The 15,276-nt window shown below is 40.6% G+C and overlaps 1 protein-coding gene across 1 annotated transcript; it reads left to right on the top strand.

Annotated features, from left to right (window-relative positions):
* The first annotated feature begins 6,391 nt into the window (after nt 1–6,391).
* On the top strand, nt 6,392–6,964 carry LOC138873494 (uncharacterized). The gene has a single exon (XM_070151964.1). The coding sequence runs from the start codon at nt 6,392–6,394 to the stop codon at nt 6,962–6,964; it is 573 nt and encodes a 190-aa protein (XP_070008065.1).
* The last annotated feature ends 8,312 nt before the right edge of the window (nt 6,965–15,276 follow it).

The raw sequence follows: 15,276 nt of genomic DNA, 5'->3' as shown, positions 1-15,276 counted from the left end.
CTGAAACTGTGGCCTCGACTGATTTACAAAACTAGGAGCTCCCTGTCCCTCAAACCTAGGGTTTTTTTGTTACCATGAATTTGTTTTACCCCCAGGTGAACTCCATGAAAAATCGGGGTGCTTCTGACCCATTGCATTGATATTATAATTACCCGCATCATTCACTTCTTCCATTAATGCTTGACACTTATGAGTCGGGTGTCCTCTTCCACATACATCACACGCTGCATGAGGCTCATTATGTATCCAAGCTAAAGTTAGCTTCCTTATTTCTTTTGCTATGGCATCGAGCTGTACCTGCACAGATGTGTTAGCATCAACCTGGTGAACACCAGTTGATCTTCTTCTTTCAGCAATCTCAGAGGGCCACTGATTCGCATCTTCAAGTAACTCATCTAGAATTGTAACTATCTCCTCTGGAGTCTTTTTCATCAATGGTCCTCTAGCTGAATTGCTCAATGTTCTACATGAGGCTAGTGTCAATACATCCCAAAAATCCTGGAGTTGCATATAAATTTCAATTCTACGATGTTGACACTTTCTAACAATCTCCATAAACCTCGCACATGCTTCAAACACAATTTCAGTCTCGTTCTAGTAGAAATTATGGATTTTTCTTCTAAATTTGCTCGTCTTAGCTGAGGAGAAATATTTAGTAAGAAGTTTTATGGTCATCTCCTCCCATGTTCAAATTAATTTCTGGGGCAATCTTCGAAGCCAATGCTTTTCATCATCTTTGAGAGTGAAGGGGAATGCCCTTACGTAAACTGCATCTTGTGACACACCATTATAACGAAATGTGTTCGTTATCTCCTCGAAGTCCATTAGATGATTGTTTGGATCTTCGTTCTGCTTTCCTCTAAAGACACAACAATTTTGGAAGGTTTGGAGCAACCCTTTCTTCAATTCAAAATTTTAAGTTGCAACAGGAGGTGGTCTCACACTTGATAAACCTTGGTTGTAGATCGGTCTAGCATAATTGCCAAGTGGTATCCCTTGGCCGGGAGCTATGTTTCCGAACTGGTATGAAACCAAGGGCTGATTTTGAGCAATTCCCCGAGCCCTCTCTACTTCATATGCAATTTCAACATCTCTATAGGTGCTTCCTCAGCATCCCGAGCAGCTTTTTCTCTGAGTTGGGCTGCCTCTTTCCCAGCCAAATATACATTATCATCATCTCCAGACATATTTTCTTTGGTTGAGACTTCTCTATATTCTCGGGGAGATTTCTTTCCTTCCTCAACTGTCATAGTTGTTTCTCGATTTCTTGCTCGTATGGTTGCATTCCCCCCCCCCAGAAGATCGAGTCATATACCAATCTAACCTGTAGCCTGCGCACAGTCAAAGAACACCAAATGTAAAAAGAGAAAAATACAATAAAAATAAAATTCCTAAATTAGCACTACAAACTATTTCAAACACTATTGATGCAAATCCCCGGCAATGGTGCCAAAATTTGACAAGCACAAAATACGCATTTAAATATGCTCGCTAGTTGAATATAGTAAACTTAAATATCGTATCCACATGTAATGGAGTTAAACAATATTTTTGTAGTTTATAGATTGATTGCTATCAAATCAACAGTTGAGAACTTTGTGGTTTAAAATAAAATAAACTAAGATTCTAAACTATTAGCTAATGACAATCGACGCAAGTATGAGCAAAGAAAGTTATCAATTGGGAGAAGATAGGGCTGAGGATAGGTGCAAGATAATTGTTTGGGATATAACTCTAGATAATTCACTTATAAATATTCAACAGAGTCTCTTGAATTCACTTGGATATTAATTTAATTGTTTAGCAGAAACTCCTCTCTCGATAAATTCTCAACCTCACTAGATGAGCCAATTTATGCTCGTGAAGATATGCAAGAATTATTAGTGGATTGGTCTTTAGGAGCACCTCTCTCGATTATCCTCCTAACTAGGTTTAATTAATAATTCAATTAGCCTATTTCGATTAATAAGAAGAATTAATGAATTAACCAACAAAATAGAATGCAAGAATATCACAAGTTATGCCTCTCTCGATTACATTAACAAGTGAATATAGATGCAATGATTAAAACATCCAAAATACTTCAATACATAAAAAATAGCATTAATTATCCACAAACAAGTATCAAGACACCAAATCTATCAAACCTAAAGAGAACTACTCCATAAACATGAAACAATTCATCAAAACTATGTTTAAGTTAAAGGAAAACATAAACGATCCAAACACTTGTGGAGTGAGGATTGAATGATGAAATCCTTCTACTTTTGCTTCTCCACCTCCTCCTTAGCTTCCTTAGGTCTAAGATGTGTCAAAAGTCCTCCCAATAATGTTTTTACATGTATTAATACTATGTAGGGTCGGGCCTAAACGAAAAGACGTTTTCCTACACGAAATAGGATTCTAGCTCTATAAAAATTTCACAAGCGCGCCGCATGGGGAGGTGAGCCAGGTGGGGAAGAAATGGATATCTTTAGAGAACAAGCAAATCAAGGAAGCAACATTTTTGGGCAGCTGCGGTGCACCACGCGTCACCCCACGCGCTGCGGTTGTGGATTTTTCTCAGTGCCATCTTTTTTTCTTGACTTTTTGAAGTTCAGATGTGATTATCGACCCCCGAACGCAATCCTGGCTTAATCCTTTGGGCTTTTACTAATACACTGAATCTCCAAATGGATTGAATTAGCTCCATATCATCTACATCACTCGGAATCACTCCTACAAGGCATAAAACACGCAATTAGTGCAAAACACTAGCGATTAAAGCTCAAACTCAATTAAAGTGAAGTAAATTAGAGTGTAATAAGCGACTAAAACATAAGATTATAGCCTACCATCACCTATTCATAGACTAGGTGCCATCACGACATCCAACGGTAGGAAATCGGGGTTGTGACAAGTTGGTATCTGAGGTCTAGGTTTATAGGTGTTATGAATCATAAGCAGTTTTATTAGAGTCTTGCAGATCGGTATGAAGACGTATGTATTTATCTCCGAGAGGCTACAGAACTATTAGGAAATTTCCAGTTCTTTGATTCCTTATCATGCGAATTGGTTGATTACGAAAACTAAATCTTTGACTTTTTATTCTCTCATTGATGGTGAATACACGTGATAGTAGGCTATATAGATGCTATTTACACTCTTAATGTACCATACTTTATTGTTGTTTTAATGGCTAAATGATAACAAAATACTCTAATTGGTGTTTTTTTTTGCTTTGCAGGGACTAATCCAAGTTAGAAAGAGACTATGGAGTGTTTTGGAGTCAATAATGTGTATATGGGGCCAATCAAGAAGAACCCAAACCAAAATAAGCAAGAAAGAGGCAAAGGAGGGCTGGACAAGAGGCCACCGCGACCGCGGTCGATCGTGGCTGGAACGCGGTAGGCCAAAAGATTGAGGCAAAAGAGTTGCGTTTCACAGCGGTCGCGCCACATTCTACCGCGGCCACGGTCGACTGTGTAATCGCCCAGAAATAGTGGGACTAAAGTGTAAATTGGGGGAAACTTATCCTAACCCTTTATAAACTTAACAAACTCGCCTAAGAAAAGGTTAAGCTTGTTTTTAGACTGAATTGGAGGCATGAACAAGTGTGAGAAGGGCAATCAACCATTAGAGTTTTTCAATATTCTCTTTGTTATATTTATTTGCACATTATGAATACTTTTGTAGTTTTATCTTGCTTTGCTATGAGTAGCTAAATATTTAGTCTAGAGTTTTGATGGAACCTATTGAAGGATGAACTTCGTGTTATGTTAATATAGTTTGCCCGGTTTAATCTCTATTTTTTCAACTACATTCTTGTTGTAGTTAATTTATAGGATCCTCAATTAGCTGTGCCTATTTATTATATATTACTTGGGAGAAAAAGTAGATATTTAGGTAATTGTTGAACAACACCACTCCCAAAGTATATGAGGGATCAATAACCTAGGGTTTAAAGGCGGGATTAGGGATAACGAAGCCTTGGGTGTGATCTAAAGTGAGCTGTAATAAAAGCCAGATAGCGTAACTCAGGAGAGTGCATCTAGTAAATTGTCATGATTACTCGGGAGAGATTTATGATAAAAACAGTGCTCATGATCGATAGAGACGATTAGGCAAATCTATGCGAAACATAATAGGAATGGATTCCATCAATAGGGAAAATCATAACCTTAGATCCTTCTCTTATTTATTTACAACTCAATCATAGTTAGCTGTTAGTTTACTTGCTTTTATTTAGTTATAATTAATTAAACCATCACCAATTGTTATTTAAATATCTGGGAAGTTGATTACAAAGAATTTAGTGAGTCTAACAAAAGTAATTGATAGGTTAATTCTCTGAGGATTCGACTCTGGGCTAAATACTCGGATTATATTTGCAGCGACTGCTTTGTCCTTTTTATAAGGCATAGTTGGGCATGATCAAATTTTGGCACCGTTGCCGGGGAATTAACGGTGTTATCAATTACAGTTGAAAGAAATACAAAAATTCTTAGTGTAGTCAGTTTTCTTTATTTTCAATCGATATATTGAAATTTTAACGTTTGTTGACTTGGTTGTGCAGGTGCATGCCTATAGATTCATTGAGAACTGGTGAAGTATTTGAGGCATTATCAGATCCCGAGAAAGTTTTCAGGGCCTTGAATTGGGCCAACTGAAAAAACAAACAACAACAACCAACAGAACAACTCGAACCAGACATGGGGGATATTACGTAGTAGACCCAACTGCGCCATTAGCGCCAGTGACACCTCTTGTGCAAGAGGCTGCTCTATATGACTGGGCACAACCCACAACAGAGAACTTGACCACAACGATATTAGTACCGCAGATACATGCTGCGTTGTTTCAAATAACGAACAACATACTGCACTTGTTGCAAAACAAGAGACTATTTTCTGGGTCATACATTGAAGATCCTCAATAACACTTGAAGAATTTCCTGTCAATCTACAAAACTCAAAGGTAGCCCAATGTAACCCAGGAAGCAATAAAGTTGTTGTTGTTTCCATTCTCAATGACAGGAGTTGCCCAGACTTGGCTAAACTCACTTTCCATTAATTCCATAATGACTTGGGAGGAGTTAGTCTAGCAATTTGTGAACAAGTTTCATCCACCCAACAAGACTGCTCATCAAATTGATGAAACTTTGAGTTTCAGACAAAAATCAATGGAGACACTGCAAGAAACATGGGAGTGATTCAAAGGGATGTTGGTTATATGTCCGCACCACGGTATTCCAGATCAGATGTTGGGGCAGCAGTTTTACATGGGTTTGACAGATAGCATGAAGGGTAATGTTCATGCTTCAACTGGTAGAGTATTCTTGAGCAAAACATAGAGAGAAAGCTAGGGCCTGCTTGACAAGATAACACAGAATTCGGGGTGGACAACCAGGAATGCACCTATCACTCCAGTAGTTCACTTAGTGCCCTTAGATCCATCCAACATTCTTGCTGAAAATATGGCCACATTAATAACACAGATGAGTATACTCACCAAAAAGGTGGAAGAGTCAGAGCAAAAGTAGCAGGTACACATTGTATATACTACCAATGGGGAATTATGCACATATTGCATTAGTTAGCCAATTGGTAACCAATGGAATGCAAAAAGTGAGCATCATCATTACCCTGAGGACATGAATTATGTGACTAATTATGGAGGCCAGAGATAGGGTGGTCAGAATTGGGGCCAACAAAATCAGCCATACAAGCCAGTCTAGCCACAGCTCAACAATATAAATATGGGAGGTATGCGACTTCAAAACAATATGGAGCCTTACCAAAGGCCATAAGGATATAACAATCAAAATCAACAGGAGGGTTATCATCATTCTCAACATCAGCATAGGGGAAAATAGGAAGATAGGTTTGCTAGACTCGAGGCAATAATGTAGCAGGTTATTGGGACGAATGCAAAAATGAATGAAAGGGTAGATTCACATGAGTCAGCTATAAAGAATATTGAAGTGTAGATGGGCTAGATTTCGATGTCTTTGAATAACTGTTCTCACGGGACATTACCTACAGATACTCAGATAAATCTAAAAGATCAAGGCCCGAAGCAGTTGATGGAAATGAGTCTACGTAATGGTAGAAACTTAGACTTATAGCAAGAGAGGGCTCGAGAAAGCAGACAGGCCGAAACACTTGTACCAGTGCCCATTGAGCCAGATGATTCAATAAAATTGACATAGGTGACATTATAGCCTTCCTAGGAAGAACCCAACACATAGATTGAGGCTGAGAAAGAAGCGGAGGCAGCTCAGGACCCGGTAGTTGAGGTAGGTTCTGACAAAGAAAATACCCAAATCATTGGGAAGAAGAGACCTCCAACACCATTCCCACAGAGGCTGGCCAAGTACCAGAAAGAGGAACAATACAAGAAATTCTTGGAGATGCTGAAACAAATCCAGGTAAATATTCTATTGATTGATGCTTTGAAGGAAATGCCTGGTTATGCAAAAATGATAAAGGACTTGATATCCCGAAAATTCCATTTCCAAGACTTGGCCACAGTGACTCTCACTCAGACCTGCAGTGTTGTGGTGACTAGACCAGTTGCTGAGAAGCTGTCTGATCCAAGGAGTTTCACAATTCCCTGCACCATTGGTAACTTTGCTTTTCCCAAAGAACTTTGTGATTTGGGGGCTAGCATAAACCTTATGCCCCTGGTGATCTATAAGATGTTGGGGATTGGAATAGCTAGACCCACTTCTATGTTATTGCAGCTGGCTGACAGGACCGTGAAAAGATCCTCTGGAATCTTGGTTGATGTGTTGATTCAGGTAGGGAAATTTGTGTTGCCTGCAGATTTTGTGATTCTAGATTGCAAGGTGGATGAAGAAATTCCCATAATTTTGGGAAGGTCGTTCTTGGCCATAAGAAGAGCTCTCATTGATTGTGAAACTGGGGAGCTCAAGATGAGGTTGAACAATGAGAAGATAACTTCAATGTGTAGAAATCTATGAGGCGACCAAGTGAATTTGCCAATTGTTCTCTTATTGATGTCGTGGATGTAATCGTAGAAGCTGATGATGAGACGTTAACTATTGAGGACCCTCTTGCTGCATGTCTGGTAAATTTAGATAAGGTGAATGGGGAAGAGTTCGCAAAATGGGTGTTGGCTTTAGAGGGCAGAGGGTTTTGGGATAGAACTCTTGAATTCGAGCCCCTTCACTTAGAAAACAGAGAAACTCCTCCAGCCAAGCCATCATAGAAGAACCACCAAAGCTGAAATTGAAGCCACTGCCTGCCCATCTTAGGTATAAGTTCCTAGGACCTAACTCCACATTACCTATTATTATCTCATCTAGTTTGTTAGATGTGCAGGCACAACAACTTTTGCAAGTACTCAAGGAGTGCAAGACTGCCATTGGGTGGACCATGGCAAAGATTAAGGTGATCAGCCCGGCATATTGTATGCATAAAATTCTGCTGGAAGAGGGACACAAACCTTCCAGGGAGCACCAAAGAAGTCTGAACCCCAACATGAAAGAAGTGGTGAAGAAAGAGATGGTTAAGTGGTTGGATACGGGAATCATTTTCCCAATCTCTGACAGCAACTAGGTTAGCATGGTGCAATGTGTTCCTAAAAAGTGTGGCATGACGGTGGTCAAAAATGATAACAATGAGCTGATCTCTACAAGAACCGTCACAGGATGGAAAATCTACATGTATTACAGGAAATTGAATCTGGCCACCCGGAAAGACCATTTCCCACTTCCCTTCATTGATCAGATGCTTGACAGATTGGCAGGGAGGTCCCACTTTTTTTTTCTGGATGGGTACTAAGGGTACAATCAGATCTCCATTGCACCAGAGGATAGAGAGAAGACCTCCTTCACTTACCCATATGGCATTTATGCTTTTCGAAGGATGCCCTTTGGCCTATACAATGCACCCGCCACATTCCAAAGGTGCATGATGGCCATATTCACTAACATGGTAGAAGACATAATAGATGTTCTCATGGATAATTTCTTAGTGGTGGGAAACTCTGTCGACGAGTGCCTTATAAATCTGACCCGAGTGTTGAAAAGATGTATTGAGACTAACCTGGTACTTAATTGGGAGAAGTGACATTTCATGGTACAAGAGGGCATAGTATTGGGACACCGGGTATCAAGCAAGGGAATCGAGGTGGATCGTGCTAAAGTTGACGTGATAGAGAAGCTGTCACCCCCCACTTCAGTCAAGGCAATCAAGAGCTTCCTCGGGCATGCCGATTTTTACCAGACATTCATAAGAGACTTCTCAAATATTGCCAACCCTCTATGTAAGTTGTTAGAAAAAGATCACCCTTTCTTATTTTCTGATGATTGCAGGATAGCATTCGAGGAGTTGAAAAAGAGGCTAGTCACAACATCTATCATTGTTGCTCTCGACTGGGAGCAACCATTCGAACTAATGCGTGACGCCAGTGATTATGTAGTGGGGGAAGTGCTAGGACAGCGAAAAGACAAGCTAATGCACCCAATCTACTATGCCAGTAGAATGCTGAGTGGAGCCCAGTTGAACTACACTATGACTGAAAAGGAGATGTTGGCTATGGTGTTTGCATTTGACAAGTTCATATCATACCTGATTAGCTCTAAGGTAATTGTATATACTTATCATGCAGCTCTTAGGTACTTGATCGAGAAGAATGAGTCCAAACCGCACCTGATTCGTTGGGTTCTATTACTGCAAGAGTTCGACCTTGAAATTCGTGATCGTAAGGGCACAGAAAACCAAGTCGCTGATCATCTATCTCGACTTGAGGGAGCTAAAAACTCAGTTGAGGTTGAGGATATTCTGGAAACCTTTCCAGACGAGCAGCTACTCGCTACAAGCCTTGAGGAAGTACCATGGTATGCAAACTTTCCAAATTACCTGGCAAGTGGTATAGTTCCCTATAACCTTTCCTCTGTACAAAAGAAAAAGTTTTATCGTGACTGCCGCATGTATTACTAGGATAAACCTTATCTGTTTAGAATATGTGTTGACAATATGATTCGGAGGTATGTCCCCGAGATAGAAGAATCTTCTAGTTTGCAGGCATGTCACGCATCGGCATATGGTAGGCATTTTGGAGGAGTTAGGACGGCAGTGAAAATGCTAGAAGCCAGGTTCTACTAGCTAACAGTGTTTAAGGATGCACATCAATGGGTGAAGGGTTGTAACGTATGTCAGTGAACCGGGAACATTTCCCGTCGCCATGAGATGCCCATGAACCCATTTCAAGAGGTTGAAATGTTCGATGTTTGGGGGATAGACTTTATGGGCCCCTTCTTCAGCTCCTTTGGAAATAAGTACATGTTGCTGTAGATTACGTGTCCAAATGGGTGGAAGCTGCAACACTCCCCACCAATGATGCAAGAGAGGTGGTGGGGGGTTTTTGTAGAAGAATATATTCACCCGTTTCAGGACCCCGACAGCTATTATCAGTGACGAGGGCACTCACTTTTGCAATCGAGCCTTCGAGAAGTTGCTAGAAAAGTACGATGTATGCCACAAGGTGGCAACCCCATATCATCCTCAGACCACTGGACAAGTTGAAGTGTCGAACAAAGAGTTAAAGAGTGTGCTGACCAAGACTGTGAATGCCACAAGAATTGATTGGGCGAAAAAGATAGATGATGCACTCTGGGCCTATAGAACTGCTTTTAAAACACCAATTGGTATTCACCATATAAGTTGGTGTTTGGGAAGGCCTGTCAGTTGCTAGTGGAACTAGAACATAGAGCTTGGTGGGCAATTAAACAACTGAATCTGGACATTGAGGCTGCGGGCACAACTAGAGTCACAGAATTGCATGAGCTCAAAGAGTTCCAATATCTTGTTTTCGAGAGCACGAGACTATATAAGGAGAGAATGAAGCGGTTACCTACAAGAACATTGTTGAGAGAAATTTCAAGATCGGAGATATGGTGTTGCTTTATAACTCAAGATTAAGGCTATTTTGGGGTAAACTCAAGTCATGATGGTTTGAACCATTTCGAGTGTGTCACGCCCAAATCAGAGGGTCTGCGACGGGCAACCGGTGCCTTACTCAACCGAGTACCAACGTAACATATCTTTCTTATCATGTTATCATGAGTAAATGAGCCAGAAAACCCGTCACAAGATAAAAAGAATAAAACATAAGGGAATACTCAACATATGAAGACCCGACATGATATACAAACTAATATATGTGACATACGGGCCTATAAGGCCGACATGACCATTAGTAAACTCGAAACATAGGCCGACAAGGCCATACAATTATACATACACCTGACATCTGTCTACAAGCCTCTAAGAGTACATAAAATAATAAAGGTCGGGACAGGGCCCCGCCATACCAATCAATATATATCCAAAGCATACTGACCAAATAGGCAACTACGGAGCAAGTGGAGTGCACCAACACCTTCGCTGAGTTGATAGCCTACTAGGAGGACTGTCAAGCTATCAATCGAGACATGCGGGCATGAAATGCAGCGTCCCCAAGCAAAAGGGACGTCAGTACGAATAAAGTACCGAGTATGTTAGGCAGGAAAGCATACACAAGAACAGTAATGTAAAGAGAGAGATAGAGGAGATACAACCTATAACATCTGAGTGCCTCTGAGGGTTACTGATATGAAATGCACAATACATATATATACATAAACTTTTTAAAACATTCCCCTCTGTGGGCATCATCATCATCATATCGTACCTGGCCTCAAAGAGGACTCGGTAAAAGCCTATCCGACCATCATAAGGTTCGGTAGAATCGTACCCGGCCACGTGGAGCTCGGTAAAACCCAACTAATCAGTGGTTGCACAATAGGTGCCGTACCCGGCCGACTATAGCGCGGCTCGGTAGAGTAAAATAGATACATATATATAATGCATGCTCAACTCATGGAATCACCTTCTAAACCTTTTGGAGTGACTTAAGAGCACTATGGACATCCATACCCTCAATATGAACCTTAGTAGGATTCAAGGATCATACACACTTGCTTAGAATAATTTTATAAGGAAAGAACAACATGGACAACCTTAGTTGCTAGGAGTAGATCCGTTATGAAGTAGCGTATTCATTTCACTTTAGATCATGCCAAAAGAAAGAAGAAAGTGCCTTAACATACCTTAAACCCGTTGAGTCCTTAATCACTTCCAAGCAACTCTTCAAACAAGTCAACTCAATCTATCATAGTATAAGGAGATTCAAAATCAGTGCTGAGCAAAGGCTAAGTCTATAACTTAAGCTAGTAGCTCGTTTACGTAAATTTGGGCAGCATCTCCCTTGTAACAAGGGCCTCCTCCAATACCATATACCAACAACAATTACCAGAGCAATCCATCAATACATAATTATCAATATCAAGACACCATATAACAACAACAAGTCACAACTACATTACGACGAGCGGCAAGCTCCGATTGGAATCCGTATACCCCTTATCAATCCTTATAGACTTATTACTTCAACCTAAAAGTATAATTAACATGATAATGAAGTCATTAATCAATGATTCCAGCCTTATACCATATATTTATAACAACCAAAATAATCCACAACTTCAACTATCCCCAACTAGCAACTTTATTCACTAGTTCATGTCTTGTCCATCCATTTAACTTAATCAACATCAAGATAACCTTGGGCAAAAGCAAGATTACAATATACATACCTTATATAGTAACTTCAAGTCAAAATCCAAGTTATATTCAGTTTACAATAACCCTTAATAGCAATATAACACCATAGAAGTGACTTAAGCTAATCCAAGTATTATCTTGTAGTTTATCATCCTAACAACTTAACCAACATACAAGAAAGATTAAGCAAAATTAGTAGGCTGTTATACTCACCTTAGACAGCAGCAACAACTTAGAATTTCATCCAAATACAACCCACAACAATCCTCAATGACAACACAACCTCAAAGAGGTGTTGTTCTTCACTAGAACTAAGTTTTGATGTTGAAATATGGTGTAATCACTTTGGAATCACTTCAAACCCTTGTGGTATATGTTTAGGAGGGTTAGGAGAAGTTTGGAGACGAAGTTTAGTTGAAAAATGAGCAAAAATAGGCGTCCAAAGCGTTTATAAATTGAAGTAGGTCAACCACCGCCTAAGTGGGTCCCATTGGGAGCTGCTTGCGCCGTCTCGCAAAAACGCGAATATCTCTCTACTCCGATGTCGTATTGATAAACGGTTTAATGCGTTAGAAACTAGACTCGTATACCTTCAATTTGGTAGGTAGAAAACCCCATTATTCCAAGTATATTTGGAGAAATTCTCAGATACATTTGACCTAAATTTCAGCAAATTTATGAATGTAACTTGTGATGACCTTTGCCAACTCTTGTTCCACAACTTGCTTGCCTTCAAAATGTAGAAAATGAATATCATACGACTAAAATAACTCATAGAATAACCTCCTTATCATGTTAATAACCCTAGTCTCACCCCAAAGTACATGTTATAACATTCGAAACTTGTCGACTTTCGACGAAACTTATTTTCTTCAATTGGTTTAGCTTCTAAGATTTCCAACCCTCTTGGTACTCGTTATTCATGATCTTAAATATTTGTAACCTCCAAGGTAACATGATTAACTTACTTTATTTGCTTCCAAATAGAATCTCATTTCTGAGCTCACATCAATGACTTACGACGTACTCTCACGTATGAAAACTTGGGGTGTAACAGAGTGGTTGAAGTATTCCATTCGGGTGCTGTAGAGATTGCCTCAAAAAAGTACTATCATACATTTAGAGTCAATGGGTAGAGATTGAAACCATATGTGGGCATGGATGAACCAAAGGAAGTGTCAGAGATCCATCTGACTGAACCTCAAAGGCAGAGCGAGCCTTAAATGCGCTTATCTACGTTGTGCCGCGACATTAAATCAGGCGCTGCTGGGAGACAACCCATGATTTTTGTTATTTTCTTTTCTGTTGTTTGATGTTGTACCAAAGGAATAGGAAGCTAACTTCCTTATAAAAAAAAGTAAAGAAATTTCCTTGTGATCGTGATCGCAGCACGACCATGGCTAGACTGTGGTAAATGACGGGTATTTTGTCTCAAGATTGCTCGATCCACAGCGACCGCGGCACGACCGCGGTGAAACACGATCATTCTGTTTCACGCCCCTTCACTCACCTCGGCCGCGGTGGGACCACGATCGACTGCGATAATTCGTGACTTTACTGTCGCCCAGGTAAGTGAAACTTAATTTTTTTTTCTTTTCTTTTCTTTTCTAATTCCCCCCCCCCTAATAAACTTAAAACACCCGCCCCCTCCTCCTTAATTTCCCCCATCTCCTCCCTCTCTAAACCCTAACTCAACGCCTCTCTCCCCTCTTCTTCTTCTTCTTCTTCACCTCTCTTACACTCCTACACACACTCCACCCACTTTCCAATCTCTCTTCCCTAACTTCCATCCTTCTCACCCTCTACTATAACCAGGTATGTCAAGCTTCTGTCTCTATTCTCTTGTATTTTTGTTTTTTAGTATTTTGCAAGTTCAATGCCTTAATTGTTGTAGTATTTATAGTAGATTTTTTTTCTTTTGATTTTATTTTCTGCTTTTTAGTGGGTTATGGGCACAATGTTGTAGAGAAGAGTGTGATTTTGTTGTGTAAAATTAATTGTGGTGGGGTGGAATGGTGAAGTATGAATAGTTGATTTGGGGGAAGAATTTATGCTTCCATGGGGCTAGGTTTGTTAGAATAGAGACCATGCACACAAGGTGTTTGTGAAATTGACCCAATGGAGCTATAATAGCTAATGTGACCATGGTGGTGGCGAAGTTTGAGTAACCACCTAGGGTTCACACAACTCAAACCCTCACTAATAGGAGGCTCTATTTTTGGCAGGTACAATGCACTAATCTAAGAAGAGACGTACCATAGGGTCTTCCGCTAGTGGACCGGGCAGTTATTTTAGAGCTTGGGGTCAAGCTAGTGCGGAACAGTTTGACAGAGCTAGGTTTGTCTCCAAACCAGCTGAGGACAGGTATAACGCCAAGGCATCCAAGAAATTGTTACCTGAAGTACATATTGACCGGCAAGCCTTGCAAGTGGAATGCCCAAATATCTTTGCATAGTTGAGGAGGTGCCAGCTGGACATCTTCTTTGATGAACCGGAGGAGGCGAATATACTGATGGTAAGGGAGTTTTACGCTAACTACCCGGAGCATGTTAATGGAGTGGTCACAGTACGAAACACCCGGGTAAATGCGTCTCTTGAGGTCATCCACTGAGTGTACCGGCTGCCAGTATTCACTGGGGATAGAGATCATTATATTGCTTATCACCGCCCAACTATCTGGTGGGCACCGATTCTTGAAGCAATATATGTGCCTGACAGAGAGCATATATGGATAAAGCACCGGATCACATTGAACTCCCAGTGTCTCAATTGGGAGGCTAAGTGTTGGCTCACAATTATCAACAACCGTTTGCTACCCTCCAACAACACTACCGATGTCAATGGGCCACGAGAATCAGGTATCTACTGTGTTATGACCCACCAGGATTTTGATGTCGCTAAGCTCCTTCATGATGAGATGTTCATTCGCAGCCCAGAAGTACTCAAAGGGTTTTACTTCCCCTCTCTGGTTACCAAGCTGTGCCGTGATGCACGAGTTCTTGAAAATCCTAGAGTAGATGGGAAATTACCATTGAAAGCCCAATTCCCAGCTAGCAAAATCACAATTGGGATAGAGCTGGTAGTGATGGTTGATGATGCTACCCCACCACAGCCAAGAGTTGATGAGGCGGGCCCATCACAGGTCTATTGAAGTACCCGCATGATAACCTTGGAGCAAGATATGACTGGCCTCTGCACTTCGGTCACTGACCTAGGCACCAGAGTTGACAATTTGACTACTCAACATGCCAAGTCGGAGAAAACGATCATGGGCTGGCTCCGGGCACTAGGATGAGCGTGTAACCTCAATCCTAGCACCGTATCTAATCATGATTGAGCATCAGGGAAATTCCCTTACCTTACTCTGCTTTATATTCGTTGACATGGGGACATGCCAAAGCTTTAAGTGTGGGGTAGGGGGATGGTTGTTGTTGTAAAATTGTATAACTTTGTATGGTGTTGTTCTTGTTTTTTTCTTGTGTTTGATATTGTTGGTTAATGTTAGTTAACTTTGACTTGGCCTAAAGACGGACATCTCTCGACGGTATCTTGAGGGATATAAGTCGAATATAAAAAAAACAAAAACAAAAGATTTTCATTTGATTAGGTAGTGTATCAACTCCCCCTTGGTTTTTCTTTAAACCACGGTTCTTTTCCAAGAGTT

This window comes from Nicotiana sylvestris, chromosome 7 (assembly GCF_000393655.2).
Source record: "Nicotiana sylvestris chromosome 7, ASM39365v2, whole genome shotgun sequence".
In the NCBI taxonomy this organism is placed as follows: Eukaryota; Viridiplantae; Streptophyta; class Magnoliopsida; order Solanales; family Solanaceae; genus Nicotiana; species Nicotiana sylvestris.
The sequence above is the reverse complement of the archived record's forward strand: the minus strand, read 5'-3'. Positions and strand labels throughout refer to the sequence as shown.